At 47.5% G+C, this 19,911-nt stretch overlaps 1 protein-coding gene across 1 annotated transcript in view; it reads right to left on the bottom strand.

Moving 5' to 3' along the window:
- Positions 1 to 19,911, bottom strand: part of LOC147124388 (aldehyde dehydrogenase 1A1-like) — a 173,633-nt gene that overhangs the window by 48,878 nt on the left and 104,844 nt on the right. Inside the window, exon 9 of the mRNA XM_085986329.1 lies at positions 13,375 to 13,559. Coding sequence (XP_085842455.1) covers positions 13,375 to 13,559 — 185 coding nt within the window. The remainder of the gene's footprint in view (positions 1 to 13,374; positions 13,560 to 19,911) is intronic.

Raw genomic sequence — 19,911 nt, 5'->3', positions numbered from 1 at the left:
CAAACCCACCTGTTTTTTGGGATAATGTTTCAGGTTGATAACATCAGATGAAAGCTGGTTGACATGAAATGCTAACCCTAATTTCCTCCCCACAGATGCTGCCTGACCTGCTGAGTGTTTCCAGCATTTTGTGTATTTATTTCAGATTTCCAGCATCTGCAGTTTAATTTTTTTGTTTAATTATTGGTGAGTTAATATTCTATGATGCAATTTCAAGGGTGAATGAGTTATGTCTCAAATATAGTAATAGTACCTTTCAGTAGAATATCCCTTTAAATCTGTTATTATTGCTTCTTGTGACTATGCGTCATCAATTGTTGTCTCAGTGAAAATGATAATTCAGTGTCTTGGGAAGACAATATATTACAATTATTGCAATCTCTAGTTGCGAGATAGTACTGTAATGCTAATGTAATGAACTTTACTGTTACAGTATCATATTCAAACACTGATAATAACCACTCCCACAGTCATCAGCTCATTCCATTGTCACATTAAGTTGATGCTGTGATGTGTGACATTGATTAACATAAAAGAATGGGCCCGGTTAAAGCATTTCAGTTAAACGGGATAGGTACAAAATATTTATCCTATATTTAACAGTTCAGTGGGATACTAAATTATATTGCAATTGGATCTTATTTTAACAAGTGGCAATGATTAATCATAGAGTTGTGGTTAACAGAAGGACCGTACTAAAGCCTGAAATATACTTGCACTCTGCAGCTAACAACAGCATTAAGCAATCTCATATCACATGTGCCGTAGGTCTGTAGCCATTTCCTCTGATTTTACATTGTGCTGCTAATATGTCCAGGTTCCAATCTTAAACAAGCACCAATCAACGCACAGGCCCCGATTTTAACTGCACGTGGATTCCCTGCACAGACATGTGTTAAAATTACTGTCGGGTTTCAATAATGGGGAACAGACAGGCATTTCTGCGGCCGCAGACGTGACTCCAGGAGGATACATTGCCTCCCTGGTGCCAGGGTCAAGGATGTCACTGAGCAGCTGCAGGACATTCTGAGGTGGGAGGATGAACAATCAGAGGTCGTGGCCCATATCGGTACCAATGACATAGGTAGAAAGAGGGATGTGGTCTTGCAGGCAGAATTTAGACAGCTAGGAAAAAGATTAGTAAGCAGGACCTCAAAGGCAGTAATCTCCGGATTACGCCCAGTGCCACACGTGAGTGAGTACAGAAATAGGAGGATAGGGCAGTTGAATGTGTGGCTGGAGAGATGGTGCCGGAGGGAGGGATTCAGATTCCTGAGGCATTAGGACCAGTTCTGGGGGAGGTGGGACATTTACAGGCTGGACGGGAGTACCTCAACAGAACCGGGACCAATATCCCATGGGGTGGGGGGGTGGGGGGGCGGGGGGCGTTGCTATTGCTGCTGGGGAGAGTTTAAACGAGCTTGGCAGGGGGATGGGAATCTGAGCATAGATTTTGTAGGGAGAAAAGCAAAGCTGGAAATGGAAGGCAGTAACTTGTTAAGTGAGTTTGGAAGGCAGAGGAAGCAAAGGCTAGATAATAGACTATGAAGGAGTTGGCAGTGCTTAATGATATACACTTCAATGCAAGGAGTCTAATGAACAAGGCAGATGAGCTGAAGGCACAGATAGACACGTGAAAATATGATATTATAGCTATTACTGGAACATGGCTTAAAGAAGGACAGGCATGGCAGCTTAACAGTCCTGGTTACAGGGTTTTCAGATGAGATAGAGAGGGGGATAAAAAGGGAGGGGGAGTCGCAACCATCGGATCAAATCAAAGCTCTGCAGTCCTGCCACATCCAGTCGTGAGTGGTGGTGGACAATTAAACAGTTAACAGGAGGAGGAGGCTCCAAAAATATCCCCATCCTCAATGATGGTGGAGCCCAGCACGTGAGTGCAAAAGACAAGGCTGAAGCATTTGCAACTATCTTCAGCCAGAAGTGCCGAGTGGATGATTAATCTCGGCCTCCTCCTGAGGTCCCCAGCATCACAGATGCCAGTCTTCAGCCCATTCAATTCACTCCACGTGATGTCAAGAAATGGCTGAAGACACTGGATACTACAAAGGCAAAGGGCCCTGACAACATTCCGGCAATAGGACTGAAGGCTTGTGCTCCAGAACTAGCTGTTCCAGTACAGCTACAACACTGGCATCTATCCGGCAATGTGGAAAATTGCCCAAGTATGTCCTGTCTACAAAAAGCAGGACAAATCCGACCCGGCCAATTACCGTACCATCAGTCTACTCTCAATCATCAGTAAAGTGATGGAAGGTGTCGTCGACAGTGCTATCAAGCGGCACTTACTCAGCAATAACCTGCTAACTGACGCCCAGTTTGGGTTCCGCCAGGGCCACTCAGCTCCTGACCTCATTACAGCCTTGGTCCAAACATGGACAAAAGAGCTGAACTCAAGAGGTGAGGTGAGAGTGGCTGCCCTTGACATCAAGGCAGCATTTGATCGAGTGCGGCATCAAGGAGCCCTAGCAAAACTGAAGTCAATGGGAATCAAGGGGAAAACTCTCCATTGGTTGGAATCATACCTAGCACAAAGGAAGTTGGCTGTGGTTGTTGGAGGTCATTCATCTCAATCACATGACATCACTGCAGGAGTTCCTCAGGGCAGTGTCCTAGGCCCAACCATCTTCAGCTGTTTCATCAATGACCTTCCCTCCATCATAAGGTCAGAAGTGGGGATGTTTGCTGATGATTGCACACTGTTCAGCACCATTCGAGACTCGTCAGATACTGACGCAGTCCGTGTCCATATGCAGCAAGACCTGGACAACATTCAGACTTGGGCTGACAAGTGGCAAGTAACATTCGCACCACACAAGTGCCAGGCAATGACCATCTCCAACAAGTGAGAATCTAACCATCTCCCCTTGACATTCAATGGCATTACCATCGCTGAATCCCCCACTATCAACATCCTGGGGGTTACCATTGATCAGAAACTGAACTGGACCAGCCATATAAATACTGTGGCTACAAGAGCAGGCTAGAGGCTGGGAATTCTGCGGCGAGTGTCTCACCTCCTGACTCCCCAAAGCCTTTCCACCATCTACAAGGCACAAGTCAGGAGTGTGATGGAATACTCTCCACTTGCCTGGATGAGTGCAGCTCCAACAACACTCAAGAAGCTTGACACCATTCAGGATAAAGCAGCCCGCTTGATTGGCACTCCATCCACCACCTTCAACATTCACTCCCTCCACCACCGGCGCACTGTGGCTGCAGTGTGTACCATCTACAAGATGCACTGCAGCAACTCACCAAAGCTCCTTCAACAGCACCTTCCAAACCCGCGACCTCTACCACTTAGAAGGACAAGGGCAGCAGACGCATGGGAACATCACCACCTACAAGTTCCCCTCCAAGCCACACACCATCCTGATTTGGACCTGTATCGCCGTTCCTTCACTGTCGCTGGGCCAAAATCCTGGAACTCCCTTCCTAACAGCATTGTGGGTGTACCTACACCATATGGACTGCAGCGGTTCAAGAAGGCGGCTCACCACCATCTTCTCAAGGGCAATTAGGGATGGGCACTAAATGCAGGCCTAGCCAGCGACACCCACATCCCATCAATGAATAAAAAATTTAAAAAAATATTGGTTAAGGAAATAATTACAGCTGTGAGGAGGAATGATATGTTAGAAGAATCATCAAATGAGGCCATATGGGTTGAATTGAAGAACAAAAAAGGGGCAATCACAATGTTGAGAGTGTAATATAGACCCACAGAGGAGAGTATATAGATCCAAAGAGGAGTCATATAAAGTTGCCAGAAAAAGTAGCAAGCCTGGGGATTGGGAGCAGTTTAGAGTTCAGCAAAAATGGACCAAGACATTGATTAAGAGGGGAAAAATAGAGTTGAGGGTAAACTTGCAAGGAATATAAAAATGGACTGTAAAAGTTTCTACAAGTATGTAAAAAGAAAAAGATTAGTGAAGATTAATGAAGGTCCCTTCCAGTTAGAAATGGGAGAATTTATAATGGGGAACAAGGAAATGGCTGAGCAATTAAACAAATACTTTGGTTCTGTCTTCATGGAAGAGGACACAAATAACTTCCCAGAAATGCTAGCGAACCAAGGGTCTAGAGGGAAGGAGGAATTAAAGGAAATTATTATTAGTAAAAAAGTAGTGCTGGAGAAATTAATGGGATTGAAAGCCGATAAATCCCCAGGGCCAGATAATCTGCATCCCAGAGTACTAAAAGAGGTAGCCATGGAAATAGTGGATGCATTGGTTGTCATCTTCCAAAATTCTATAGATTATGGAACAGTTCCTGCAGATTGGAGGGTGGCAAATGTAATCCCACTATTTAAAAAAGGAGGGAGAGAGAAAACAGGGAACTACAGACCGGTTAGCCTAACATCAGTAGTAGGGAAAATGCTAGAGTCTATTATAAAGGATGTGATAACAGGACACTTAGAAAATATCAACAGGATTAAACAAAGTCAACATGGATTTATGAAAGGGAAATCGTGTTTGACAAACCTACTGGAGTTTTTTGAGGATGTAACTGGTAGAATAGATAAGGGAGAACCAGTGGATGTGGTGTATTTGCATTTTCAGAAGGCCTTTGATAAAGTCCCACATAAGAGGTTGGTGTGCAAAATTAAAGCACATGGGATTGGGGGTAATATACTGGCATGGATTGAAAATTGGTTAACAGACAGGAAACAGAGAGTAGGAATAAATGGATCTTTTTTGGGGTGGCAGGCGATGACTAGTGAGGTACCGCAGGGATCAGTACTTGGGCCCCAGCTATTCACAATATATATCGATGATTTAGATGAGGGAACCAAATGTAATATTTCCAAGTTTGCTGATGACATGAAACTAAGTGGGATTGTGAGTTGTGAGGAGGATGTAAAGAGGCTTCAAGGCGATTTAGGCAAGTTGAGTGAGTGGGCAAATACATGGCAGATGCAGTATAACGTGGATAAATATGTGAAGTTATCCAATTCGGTAGGAAAAACAGAAAGGCAGAGTATTACTTAAATGGTGATAGATTGGGAAATGTTGATGTACAAAGGGACCTGGTACACCAGTCACTGAATGCAAACATGCAGGTGCAGCAAGCAGTTAGGAAAGCAAATGGTATGTTGGCCTTCATATAAGAGGATTTGAGTACAGGAGCAAGGATGTCTTACTACAGTTATACAGAGCCTTGGTGAGACCACACCTGGAGTACTGTGTGCAGTTTTGGTCTCCTTACCTAAGAAAGGATATACTTGCCATAGAGGGAGTGCAGCAAAGGTTCACCAGACTGATTCCAGGGATGGCAGGACTATCGTATGAGGAGAGATTGGGTTGACTAGGCCTGTATTCACTAGAGTTTAGAAGAATGAGAGGGGATCTCATTGAAATGTATAAAATTCTGACAGGGTTAGACAGACTGGATGCAGGGAGGATGTTTCCCCTGGCTGGGAAGTCTAGAACGAGGAGTCACAGTCTCAGGATACGGGGTAGGACATTTAGGACTGAGATGAGGAGAAATTTCTTCACTCAGAGGCTGGTGAACCTGTGGAATTCTCTACCCCAGAAGGCTGCGGTGGCCAAGTCAGTGAATATATTTAAGAAGGCGATAGATAGATTTCTAGAAACAAAAGGCATCAAGGGGTATGGGGAGAGAGCAGGAATATGGTATTGAGCTAGAGGATCAGCTCGAAGGGCCGAATGGCCTACTCCTGCTCTTATTTTTCTATGTTTCTAAACAGTCAGAGGGATATAGAAGAGCAAATATGTTGGCAAATTTCTGAGAAGTGTAAAAACAATAGGGCAGTAACTTTTCCAGTTCTGATGATAGGTCATCGACCTGAAACGTTAACTCTGTTCCTTTCTCCGCAGATGCTGCCTGACCGGCTGAGTATTTCCAGCATTTTTGTTTTTATTTCCGGATAATCCTGAAGGGTTGGCAACCCTAGAAACAAAGGTGCATGTCCTACTGACAATTACCTGCTTACAACCGAGGTCCTGATATTTTAGGGGAGCGGGTGGGGTGGGAGGGTTGATGGGAGGAAGCGCCGGAGGATGCCCTGGTAAATGTTGAAGTGCTGCACTTAATGTTGGCCTGCTGTTAAAGCAGTACCAGAATGCAGCAATTTCAATACATGCGTTATAAAAGGAACCAGAGGAAGACAGCCTGAAACTTAACAGAGATTGATGCAAATATGATTTTGATTAAAAATAAACATCGGGAGGACAATGCAATTGTGGGAGTAGATGGAAAGGGACTTTCCAATACAGCAGCCAGGACCATGTGGAAGGAAGTGGCACAGGTAGTGAGTGGCAAGTCCCTAACCTACGGGACCCCTCTCCAATGCAATACAAGGTTTAATGACCTCACAAGGTCACCAAATCTAAGAGTGAAGGCTGCAAGTTACCATTAACATATATTTTGTACATTTCAGACAGTAGATCTATATTTACCCATTGAAGCCTCACTATTACTGTGGAAATTCTATTAGGAATGTGCCAACAATTCTCAAATACAAGAAATTATTTTTTATCCGGCACCGACGGGACCGGCGTGGGGCCGGTTTATCAAAAAGTCCAGATTACAGAGAGGTATAGTAAAAGGTACGAGAGCTCCGTACACAGCAACAAATCCAGGTATAGTAATCTGGGATGTTATGATTAAGGTTGGCCACCAGGTGGTGCTGTAGCTAGTGCTGCTGCTAGCTAAGGTCAGGGGGGTTGCTTCCTGTCAAGGTCAGCAAAGGTGGAATGCCAGGATGCAGGATGCAGGCCTGTTTTCTTTGCTACACAGTTGTTAATAAAGTACTCGTGTTAATTCTAAGATATCGCCTCTTCGAGTTCTTGTTCCACTACATGGATTTATCACATTTGTCGATGAGGTAAAAAGGACACTGAATCAAGAAGAGAAGTCTGACGGGTTTTCTTTTTAAAAAGCAAGCTCACAAGCTAAAGTTCGCTGCAAATTGGACGGAAGCATGGCTGCCACAGTAGGAACGGTCTCCGCTTTTGATATTCAAGCACAAACCTCGGAGGAATACTGTGAAGTGTTGGGTTATTTCTTCGAAGCAAATGAACTAAATGATGCCGGAAAAAGGAGAGCCATTCTGCTTAGTTCAGTGGGAAGCCAAACCTACAGTTTAATGAAGAATCTGCTCAGTTCTGAAAGGCCTGGAGACAAATCATTTGTTGAATTAGTGGCTTTGCTAAAAGCACATTTCAACCCTAAGCCTAGTGAGATTGTACAGCGGTTCAAGTTTAATTCAAGGAACAGAAAAGAGGAAGAGAGTGTAATGGACTATGTAGTGGTGTTGCGTAAATTAGCACAAGATTGCAATTATGGGAACAACCTGAAGGAAATGCTGAGAGATAGGCTAGTTTGCGGAATAATGGATGACCGAATGCAGTGTAGATTATTATCCGAGACTGGGCTTACTTATGTAAAAGCATTGGAACTTGCTCAAGCCATAGAGACAGCGAACCGAGATGTAAAAGAAATACAGGGTTTAGACAGGGCTAATGCTACGCAAGTTGCAGGTCAGGTTGTTGTGCACAAGTTGAACATGCATCAGAAACCACAACGTGAGCATGTGAAGGCATGTTATAGATGAAAGGGCGATCACCTGGCGAGTGAATGCCGGTTTCTGGAGGAAAAGTGCCACAAGTGTGGGAAACAAGGACACATAAAATGAGCATGCAGGGCAAAATCACCTGTGGAGGAATCCAAACCAAAAGGGGAAGGAAAGCAAAACCAAGGAAGAGAAGTGAAAAAACATGGAGCACACCACATCAGCGGGGAAGCTGAGGAAGAAGGGGACATATTCATAATGTATAGCATGTTAGAGAACATTCCAAAAGTGGCTCCTATCACATTGCAACTGACAGTAAATGACTCTAAGGTGAACTTTGAAGTCGATACAGGGTGTGGTGTAACCATAATGAACAAGGCAGAGTAATCAAAATTGTGGAACCGTGCAAAAGTTCCAGAGTTAAAGTCTTGCTCTCTGCATCTTAAAACATATACAGGTGAATGAGTAGCAACATTAGGTGCACCTAATGTGACTGTGCAGCACAGGGACACAGTGGAACAGTTACCTGTAGTTATAGTATCGGGTACCAGACCAAACCTGTTAGGTCGGGGCTGGATAAAAGAACTTAAATTAGACTGGGGAGCAGTAAATCAAATAGATGAGGGCAAACAGTTGACTTTGCAAGAAGTGTTGAGTGAACATGAAAATGTGTTCAAGGAGGAACTTGGCACATTTAGTGGCCCCCCAGCTAAGATTTATGTAGACAAGGAGGCACCGCCAAGGTTTTTTAAACAACGACCTGTGCCTTATGCCATGAAGCCAAAGGTAGAGGTTGAGCTTGACTGTCTATTGAGAGAGAACATACTGGAGCCAGTAAAATGTTCGGAATGGGCAGCTCCCATAGTACCTGTTCTAAAACCGGATAATTCGGTAAGACTCTGTTGAGATTATAAATTGACGGTCAATCGGGTGTCCAAATTAGAGCAGTATCCGATTCCCAAAACAGAGGATCTCTTTGCAAACCTGGCTGGAGGGAAGAAATTCACAAAGTTGGATATGAGTCATGCATACTTACAGATTACACTGGATGACGAATCAAAGAAGTATGTCACCATAAATACACACAAGGGCTTGTTTACATATAACCGCTTACCGTTTGGTGTCTCATCTAATCCAGCTATCTTCCAGAGGACAATCGAAGATGTACTGCAAGGGATTCCGCATGTTTCCATCTATCTGGATGATATTCTGGTGACGGGAAGAACTGACCAGGAGCATCTGAGCACTCTGAGAGAGGTACTACAGAGATTGGAGAGGGCAGGGTTTCAGCTCAAGAGGAGTAAGTGCACTTTCCTGGGGAATGAGGCAGTGTTCCTGGGACACAGAGTGGACACCACCAGGCTCCATCCACTCAAGGAGAAGGTACAAGCACTGCAGGACGCCCCTGCTCCTACCAATGTGGCTGAGTTAAAAGCTTACCTGGGACTGCTGAACTATTATAACAGGTTTTTACCAAACTTCTCAACAGTGCTAGCACCGCTTCACAAACTACTGCGCAAGGAGACACAGTGGCAGTGGGGAGAGGAGCAGGGGGTTTCATTTGAACAGTCCAAGAAACTGATGCTGTAGTCGGATGTGCTGGTTCACTACAATGAAGAGAAAGACATCATTCTCTCTTGTGATGCTTCACCTTACAGGGTGGGGGCAGTTCTTTCACACCGCATGGAAGATGGAACTGAAAGACCAATAGGGTTTATGTCCCGAACTCTAACACCAGTGGAAAAAAACTATTCCCAGTTAGACAAAGAGTGGTTAGCAGTAATGTTTGGGTTACAGGTGTTCCACAAGTACATATATGGCAGGAAGTTCACCATATGCACCGATCATAAACCTCTTATCTCCCTTTTCAATGAAATGAAAGCAGTTCCACAGATGGTGTCACCCCAGATCCAGAGGTGGGCCGTGACGTTGAGGGCATATGAGTATGTCGTCGTCTACAAGGCGGGCAAGTACCATGGGAACGCAAATGCCTTGAGCCGTCTTCCACTGCCAGGCACACATACCCGTGCAGCTCCAGAAGACAGAGTTTTGATGTTGGAGGACACTGACATGGCACTTGTGACTGCAGAGCAAGTAAGAACATGGACAGGTAAAGATCCAGTACTGATTAGAGTTCGAGAATATGTGGTGAGCGGATGGCCACAACATCCGGAAGGGACTGACTTCACACCCTACATTGTCAGGAAAACAGAGCTGAGTGTGCAGGATGGTTGCGTGTTGTGGGGAGCACGAGTGATTATTCCACAGCCAGCACGACAGTCTATCCTAGGGCAACTACATCAGTGTCATCCTGGGGTCTCGCGTATGAAAGCCTTGGCTAGGAGTTACTTGTGGTGGCCAGATGAGGAGATAGAAAATCTAGTCAAGACATGCAGCACTTGTCAGGCACACAGGAAGGCACCAGCAGTGGCTCCTCTCCACCCCTGGGAGTGGCCGGATAAACCATGGAGAAGATTGCACTTAGATTATGCGGGTCCATTCATGGGGAAGATGTTCCTCATAATCATTGATGCACATTCCAAATGGATGGATGTTTATCCTGTTAATTCTGCTTCCTCCACTACTACTATAGACTGCCTGTGTCAGAGCTTCAATAATCAAGGGCTACCGGAGATCATGGTAAGTGACAATGCCACTTGTTTTGTGAGTACAGAGACAAAAGAGTTCATGAGAAAAAATGACATAGTGCAGGTGACCTCGGCTCCAAATCATCCATCCTCAAATGGACTTGCGGAGAGAGCCGTACAAACATTTAAAGAGATGATGAAAAAAAGTGCAGAAGGGAGTTTAGCAGCCAAAGTGTCACGGGTTCTGTTCAGCTACAGAATAACACCTCAATCCGCCACAGGACTCTCTCCTGCTAAGATGTTATTAGGTCGTAGACTACGCTCCACTCTTGACCTTGTTCACCCAGACCTAAAAAGGAAAATGGAAAACAGACAAAACAAACAAAAAGAGAACCATGACAAAAGAACAAGGAGCCGAAGTTTTGGAGAAGAAGATGCGGTCCTTACCAGGAATTTCAGTTCTGGACCAAAGTGGATTCCTGGCTTCATAGACTCAATGACAGGTCCAGTATCATACAAGGTCATGTTGGGAGATGGTAGGGTAGTACGCAGACATGTAGATCAGATAATTACCAGACAAGGGGAAATTGAAATTGAGGTTCCAGATGCAATGGCTGAGGACAGGGTTGCCCCCAGTTATCCAAGTGCATCTGTAGTGCCACCACCAGGGACAGAGACAATTCCACAGGAACCTATTTGTCAAGAGGAAACCATCGTGGCAGAGTCAGATACTCTGAGCACTGCTCAGGAGCAGCTGGTGGCTTCACCACAAACAAGCAGGGACTTTACTGTTAGACATTCACAAAGGTCTTGCAAGCCACCAGAGAGATTGGTACTGACCTGTTAGATTAGTCAAGAATGGAAACTTCTTATGTGACCCTTAGGAATGATGGTTGTTAAGAAATTCATACTGAAATCTTAAGGGGGAAGGAATATAGTAATCTGGGATGTTATGATTAAGGTTATCCATCAGGTGGTGCTGTAGCTAGTGCTGCTGCTAGCTAAGGTCAGGGGGTTGCTTCCTGTCAAGGTCAGCAAAGGTGAAATGCCAGGATGCAGGATGCAGGCCTGTTTGCTTTGCTACACAGTTGTTAATAAAGTACTGGTGTTAATTCTAAGATATCGCCTCTTCGAGTTCTTGTTCCACTACATGGATTTATCACACCAGGCTTCCCTGTTGCTTAGCAACAGGTACATGAACCCCGGCCACAGACCAATGTCCCTGTTGCTTAGCAACAAGTGCAGGAACCCTGTTTACACAGCCACAGATCCAGGAACGGCCACTAATGTGAAGTAAAACTTACCTGAACCTACTCCTGAATTTTGCCGGTTAACAGAGATTTCTGGTTATTTAGGTGCCGGTAAATCGAGAGTTTCCTGTATTCATTTGTCAGGCAAGGAAAGATTGTGCACAATTCCTGAGAATGACCAGCTACAGGAGGATAACAGCAGCGGGAGGTGGCAAAGCAAACTCTGTGAACTCACTCAGCTAATGGTGTAGAGGATGGAGACGTGCGAGGACCTGCGGCCACAGAGGGTTTTACTGACTAAATGCTAATGGTCAAAGATGTGAAATGGTTTCTCTTTTTTGAGGCTAATAGTCTGAGGAAACAATTACATGAGCTGAACAGAAAGGAAAAGACAGACAGCAGGAAACTCTTTACCTTTTTCATTTTTCTTATCTCTGCAGTAGCCAGAAGCAAGAAACATGCTGCAGAGTGAGAAGGAACCAATGCCAGAATCTTCAGCTTTTGTCACTGCCAGCAGAAATTGGTCCACTCTGTCAGGATCCTTATCACTTGCAGTCATCAGCCCAGATAGTTAACTCAGGGTGATTTTGAGCACACATTCCCCACAATTTTCCATGCACTATGGATGGAAATTCAAGGGGAGCCCCAGTTCATCGTATGTGCTTCCAGTAAATGGGGTTTTCTGCTAGGAGTGCAATTTTAGAAAATTGTCCCTATAGTCTCGAAGGCAGCAGGTCAGGGCTGAATAATGGAAATGAATATTCTGGAGTTTTGTATGATTACCTTTGGGGTACAGGGAGTATTTATGCAGAACTTTTCTATAGAGTAGATTGTACATGATCTGTGAAAGAAGGCTTGATGAGCTGAATGACCTTCACGAATTCTATGCTTTCTTATATTCTTGTGATCTAATAGTTTTCATTATCTTCAGAAAACCATCAGTGTAGATAAAGACAGACTCCATAACTGTGCCAGACTACAGCAATGTAATTAGTTTTTAAGTACAAATATTCAACGATGATATTGCATAAAGTTGGGATGGAATGAGTTTGAGCTTAACAGAATATCACTGTTCAGATGATGTTCACTTAAGAGCTTTTCTCTCATGGTTTATAGCATCATCTTAACTCTTCTATGAATCTACAGCACATTCTGTGACAGGGCTAGATTTTAAGGAGGAAGGCAGGTTGGTGACTTTAAGGGCAGGGCCTGATCTGCATGCAAGGCCATGGTTTCCCGATCGCAGCCAGCCAGATGGAGAGGCTGGCTGGCTGCGGGTGGGTAGGCCTGTGGCACTAGGCCGCACAGAGGAGGGAGGGATGGTTAGCGTGGGGGCCGGGCCGTTAAGAGCATCGGGGGGTCGGTCAGAAGATTGGGGGTCAGGCCAGACTGTTAAGTGGTTCGGGGGGTTGGGCAGAAGATCAGGGGGGGAAAGAGAGGATCAGGGCCGGATGATCGGGGGTGGGTGAAGGAAAGACCATAGGTGGCCACCGGAGGATTGGTGGGGGGTGGGTGGGGGAGAAGATCGTGGCCGTCCTCAGCATCATCAGTGGGAGGGGTGATCGGAAGCCTCGCGATGGGATCTCCGATGGTGGGGGGTGAGTTAGGCCGGGGCCCTGGATCCAGGAGGTAGGTGTAAAGGCACTTACCTCCTGGATGCAGCAGTTCCCACCTTGCTGTAACTGCCGGGTTTTACAAATTGCGTAAAACCCACCCAGATAGCGTTAAAAACCAAAATGGAGATTAAAAAAGAGGCTTCCAGCCTCATTGTAATATTTAAATTGACATCCCACCTCCTGGGAGCGGGTTGGCTGTCCGCCCCCATCTTGCTACCCGTCCCGCCTCCGTTAAAACCGAAAGTGGGCAGGTTGGAGGCGGAGTTTGGTCAGGAATACGATTTTTTATAATTTAACTACCCTACGCTCCAAACCCACCCTTTTTTAGGTTAAAGTTCCCCCCCCCTTTCCTCTGATACCTGCGGCCCGTGGGTGACTGCTACATGTAGAGGATTTCCAATAACACGCTTCTGTGCTAGTATAGTGCTCTTGCAGACAAATTCTTTGTAGACAGGTTCCTCCACAAATATTCTGGATCCAGCCAAACAGCACTGTCCCTGATTGAAGAAGAGACCATGATGAGCTTGTTCTACGGCAAAGTCCACTGCAAAATATAAGTCAGGTTGGCATAATCATTCATGTTTGAAATGTGAGTCATTGGGAAATGTAATAGTTTAATTTATTTATAAGAGTTCAAATCCGGTATTCCAATAGGATGTTAATTTATTCCATTTAGTCCTGTAGGATTTCTCTTGGAACCTAAAAGTATCCTGTATGATCATATAGAATAACCATTAAAGCCACATTTTACAACAGCAAAATCACATGGAAGTATGACTCACATCACATTGAATAGATCCATTTATTAAATATTAACATGCACACAAGTTTATGACCTACTTTTACACATTGAAAGTATTTACGTGACGTTACATTATTCACAATTTATATTAAATAATTTGATAATAGATTATGAAATTGAGTACCTAAAAAGCAAAACTTAAAATGTAACTAATCACTTAATCAGAAATGGGGGAATATTCTGGCTTCTTTAGCATAACTTGGAAGTCCGATGGACTAATCCCACTAGTTTAAATTTTTAATCAAATTTACCAGTTCCCCATTGGTCCTCTACTTACAGAGGATGGAAATTCTGGGCGAGTACCTGTTATTACCAGTTCCATAAAGAAAATAATAGATTCCCCATTATTCTATTTGACATTTTCTTAGAAATGTCAGTATTATTACCAGCATAGAGCCCCTCAAGTCAGGTCTCCCTCACTGCCAGGCTGCTGCGGGGAGGGGGTATAAGCTTCACAGCAAACAGCAGGGCCTTGGGAGCCAAGGGACCCAAGGAAATTATGTTATAGTCAACTGAGTATGATTGGAACGAGAGCACTTCATCAAGTGCCTGGTCACGTATTGTAGTTAAAAAGTTAACTTGGCAAAATGCACCTTGTGCTGCGGCAGTTTTATTGACATTCACTGTTGTCTTAAGTAATCTCAATGAGCTATTTTGGTGGTGTCGTATCGAACTCAGTTTTGGATTTATGAGATTTTGCCACATGAATGAGATCTTGGAATAGTTTGCAAGCTACTACTATATATCACAAAGGGAATGACAGCAAATGGAGAACAGAAAACTCAGGCAATAAGGTACAATGGCCACGTTCTGGTTAATGAATCATTGTTTGAATTTTGGCCACAGTTAATCAATTACAACTGGACTTCTGAATCAACAGTTTTTATGCTGTATTCATTTCAAGAAACTAAAATTCATTGATAGTTGTGTTCACGTTTGTAAATGGTGGAACTCAGAAAATTAATTATTGTGCAACTAGCTCCTAGATAATTTCAGATTATAACAATGAACATTACAACAATCTTCTATAAATGTTTAAGCTCCTTTGTCAAATTCCATTGCAATAAAATAAAATATATACTCTTTTGGCCAATAGTTATAGTAGTTTGATTATAATTTAACATCATGGGGTAGGTTTTATCTTTCACCACCAGGTGGTAAACTCAGCATCTCCCGATCGCCGCCCGTTATGCCTACGCCTGATAATTGGTCAGGGTGTAGAACAGGTGGCTGATCTGTGATGTTGAATTTTCTGCCCAGTGATAAAAGTTCAAATCTACCCCCAATGCATCTGAACTCAAAAGCAAAATTACAAACTCAAAAATATTACTTCTAAAAAAAGACACAAGGATGAAGACTCTTCCGAAGTGGAAAATAATGAAGTAGTCCATGCCAGCCTACAGCAGGAGTTGGAGAACATCCAGGCTTGGGCTGACAAGTGGCAGATAACATCTGCACCGCATAGTGCTAGGCAATGAACATCTCCAACAAGAAAAGGTCCAACAACCTCTTTCTCACCTTCAACTGCACCAGCTTGACATCATCAAGAACAGAGAAAGTCCACTTGATTGGTGCTCTTGCCATTGGTCTCAATTTCCTTTCCTCCACCACTAGCACACTATGGCTGCAGTATGTACTATCAAGAGGATGCACTGCAACAACTCTAAAAAAGTCACTTTGCCAGCACTTTCCAGCTCCTCTACCACCAAGAAAGGCAAGAGCACCAAAGTCGTGGGAGCACCATCAACTACAATTTCCCCTATAAGTCACACACCATCCTGACTTGAACATGTATCACTGATCTTTCACCATTGCTGGGTCAAAATCGCAAAAGCTCCACCATAACCTTCTTGAGATAATTAGGCATGGGCCTCCGCCACAACCTTTGTGGCGGAGACCACATAGGGACAGTAACACAATTCACTATGTATAGCCAATGCTATTATCGCTCCACGTTATGTACGGAACTTGGTTGGGTTATCGGGGCAGGGTCCCTTTAAGAGTCATCGATTGTGTGATGACGTCATAGCCCTGCGACGAGGTCGAGTCCCTCAGTCCATGCGGAGAGTTAATAAAGCTAACACGCGTTTTGCTTTGCTGCTATGAAAGTCTCGCAGTCTGTTTATTTCCAGCGACTCCTACATTGCTGACCCCGTTTCTCTTTTGGACGTTTCCAAAGACTTTATCCGAGATGGCGACGAATGCCGTTTCTCTCAAATTACCGGAGTTTTGGGAACGGCAGGCTGCCACTTGGTTCGCCCAGGCCGAGGCTCAGTTTGCTCTCCGGGACATCACCACAGACGACACAAAGTATTATTACGTTGTCTCTGCTCTCGGCAGCTCCACCGCTGCCAGAGTCGTGAGCCTGCTCAAGGACCCCCCAGAGCACCACAAATTTGCGACGCTGAGAACGCACCTCCTAGAGACTTTTGGACAACTGAACCCAAGCGCGCACGCCAGCTTCTCTCTCTACCCGGGCTTGGCGACTCCAAGCCCTCAGAACTGATGGACCACATGTTAACCCTCCTGGGCAAGCACAAGCCGTGCTTCCTCTTCAGAGAACTGTTCCTACAACAGCTGCCAGGGCAGGTACGGTCGGCTTTAGCCAACTCTCATATTAGTGAATTCCGCGACCTGGCCAAGGAGGCTGACAAATTTTTCTCCGCCGGGCAACAGTACTGTGCGGCCATGCGGGGCCCTGCCCCCACCGCCACAGCCCAATGGTGGCAGCCCCCAAGCATGTGCTTCTACCACGCGCAGTTCGGCCCCAACACTAAGAAGTGCCGGCCCCCGTGCAGCTTTAATTTCAATTTCAATTTTATTTGTCACATAACCAAATACAACAAGTGAAATCCAGTCAGTGAAATGCTTTTTTCTTAACGAGCCGAGCGCACCAAGCAGCAAAGGACACTTAGCTGCCTGGTACGCACGGAGCCCGCAAGGACGGCAGCCATCTTCATCGGCGCCATCACAATAGGGTCCGCTGTCGCCTCGCTCCGCCTTTCCCGCACTCCTGCCCGACAATCTTCAGCCGCCGTGGTACCGACGTCCCGGGGCCTGCTTCTCCCTGGCTCTCCTTCCACCCGGTCTGACCTCCGAGCCTCCTGCGGTGCCCGACCTTCCAGGGCCTGCTCTTCCCGCCCTTGATCCGCTGGCTGCCTCCCCTCCTACCGGTTCGACCTCCGAGCCTCCCGCGTTGGGAAACGCGAAGGTCCACTTATTAACTGCCATGGCTGTCGGCCGTTCAGGTAGTCTGTTATTCATTACGGACACTGACTCTGGACGTCGTTTCCTCTGCGACACGGGTGCCCAGGTGAGCATCCTGCCCGCGTCAACCGTAGACATACAGGGGGGGAACCACGGCCCCACCCTCGAAGCCGCCAACGGCAGTTCCATCCGTACTTTCGGGAAACGGAGCATGGTGCTGTGTTTTGGCGGGCAGCGTTTCAGTTGGGACTTTGTTACAGCGAAAGTGTCCACCCCCCTTCTCGGCGCTGACTTCCTCTGCGCCAATGGCCTTTTGGTGGATGTCAAGAACCGACGTCTCGTCAACACTGAGACTTTCAGTTCGCTCCCGTGTTCGCTCAGTGGTTCCGGCACGACAAAGTTGTCCAGCGCACTCTCGGCCTCGGATGAGTTTTCCTGCCTCCTCGCCGGGTTCCCGGACCTCACGAAGCCCACTTTCTCGTCCGCCGCCACCAAGCACGGGTAGAACACCACATCCTGACCACTGGTCCGCCTGTCTATGCCCACACTCGGCGCCTCGACCCGGGGAAACTCGCCATCGCTAAAGCCGAGTTCGACACGATGGAGCTCCTCGGCATCATTCGCCGGTCGAACATTCCATGGGCCTCGCCCCTCCACATCGCACCGAAACCAGGCAGCAGTTGGCGCCTGTGCGGCGATTACCAGCACCTCAACGACGCTACAACCCCCGACCGCTACCCGATTCCACACACCCAGGACTTTTCTGCCTGCCTGGCCGGGAAAGTTGTTTTCTCTAAAGTGGACCTCGTTCGGGGTTACCACCAGGTCCCCGTTCGGCTGCAGGATGTCCTGAAAACCATGGTGATCACCCCGTTCGGGCTGTTCGAATTCCTCCGCATGCCATTCGGTCTCAAAAACGCCGCTCAGGCTTTTCAACGCCTAATGGACACCGTGTTACGGGACCTGCCATTCCTGTTCGTCTACCTGGACGACATTCTCATCGCCAGCGCCTCCAGGACGGAGCATGTGTCCCACCTCCGGACTCTCTTCGAACGCCTCAGCCAGCACGGCCTAATCGTCAATCCGGCCAAGCGCCAGTTTGGGCTGTCCTCGATCGACTTTCTCGGGCACCGCATCACGAAGGACAGGGTGGTGCCACTGCCGTCGAAAGTGGAGGCCGTGAAGGATTTTCCGCGACCCCTCACCGTGAGGGCCCGGCAGAAGTTTTTGGGCATGGTGAACTGTTATCATCGCTTCGTTCCCCAGGCAGCCCAGCTTATGTGGCCCCTTTATGAGGCCCTCAAAGGCAAGCCTGCCAAGCTCGCCGTCGACTGGTCCGAGGAGATGGCCAATTCTTTCATGGACACGAAAGGGGCCCTGGCTAACGCGACCATGCTGGTGCATCCGGTGCCCGATGCGCCGATCGCTCTCACCACTGACGCTTCGGACTATGCTGTTGGCGCCGTCCACGAACAGTGGGTCAATGGCACCTGGCAGCCGCTCGCCTTCTTCAGCCGGCAGCTCCGCTCCAACGAGCGGAAGTGCAGCACCTTCGATGGCGAGCTTCTTGGCCTCTACCTCGCCGTCCGACACCTCCGTTTCCTGCTGAGGCCCGCCCATTCATGGCGTTCGTGGACCACAAGCCATTGACCTTCGCCATGGCCAAAGTTTCCGAGCCGTGGTTGGCCCGTCAGCAGCGCCAGGTTTCCTTCGTCTCCGAGTTCACGACGGACATCCAGCATGTGGCTGGGAAAAACCCTGTCACCGACTGTCTCTCCCGGGCCGCCGCCAGCGCCATACACCTCGGCATCGACTACACCCACATGGCGGCCGACCAGGCTGTCATGGGCCTTCAGTTAGTGGACGTCGCGTTTGACGATGCCGGCACCACGCTCCTGTGCGACGTCTCCAACGGATGGAGACAGCAGGTTTTCGACGCCGTCCATAGCCTTTCCCACCCAGCAGGAAGCCGTCACAGAAGCTGGTGGCGGCTAAGTTCATCTGGCACGGGCTCAAGAAGGACGTTCGTGACTGGGCCAATACCTGCGTGGTATGCCAGTGCTCAAAAGTGCATCGCCATACGAAGGCCCCGTTGGCGCCTTTCGCGGTGCCCGAGAGGCGGTTCGACCATGTTAACGTGGACCTGGTGGGGCCCCTGCCGCCCTCCCGCGGGTTCACCCACCTCCTCACGATGGTCGACAGAACCACCCAATGGCCGGAAGCCATCCCGCTGTCGTCAACAATGTCCGCCGATGTGGCTCGGGCGTTCATCAACACTTGGGTCACCCGGTTCGGCACCCCATCTGACATCTCCTCCGACCGGGGGCCCCAATTCACGTCGGAGCTCTGGAACGCTGTCGCCCAAGGCCTCGGGTTGAGACTCCACCGCACCACCGCATATCACCCTCAGGCTAACGGGCTGTGCGAATGGTTTCATCGCTCCATGAAGGCCGCACTCCGGGCCAGCCTCCGGGATGACAGTTGGATCGACAGACTCCCGTGGGTCATGCTGGGACTCAGGACCGCCCCCAAGGAGGACCTCCAGTCCTCGTCCACCGAGCTCGTCTACGAGCAGCCGCTGCGGGTTCCCGGGGATTTCGTCCCCAATGCCATGGACCCTTGGTCCGCAGCCCATCAGCGGTCCACCCTCCTGGACAACACCAAGGTTTTCGCGGCAGTGCCCACGCCGCAGCACGGTCTCCCTCAGTCCCACGTTCCACCCGACCTTCGTGCGGCGGAGTACGTTTTCGTCCGCCACGACGCTCACCGGGGACCTCTTCACCCATTCTACAACGGACCATTCCGCGTCCTGGAAGCCGGGGACAAGGCCTTTGTGGTGGATGTCGGCAATAAGGCGGACTACATTTCCGTGGACCGTCTTAAGCCG

This window comes from Somniosus microcephalus, chromosome 1 (genome assembly GCF_052327205.1).
Source record: "Somniosus microcephalus isolate GS21.2 chromosome 1, FLI_Smic_1.0, whole genome shotgun sequence".
NCBI lineage: Eukaryota > Metazoa > Chordata > Chondrichthyes > Squaliformes > Somniosidae > Somniosus > Somniosus microcephalus.
This window is presented reverse-complemented; position numbering and strand designations above follow the sequence as displayed.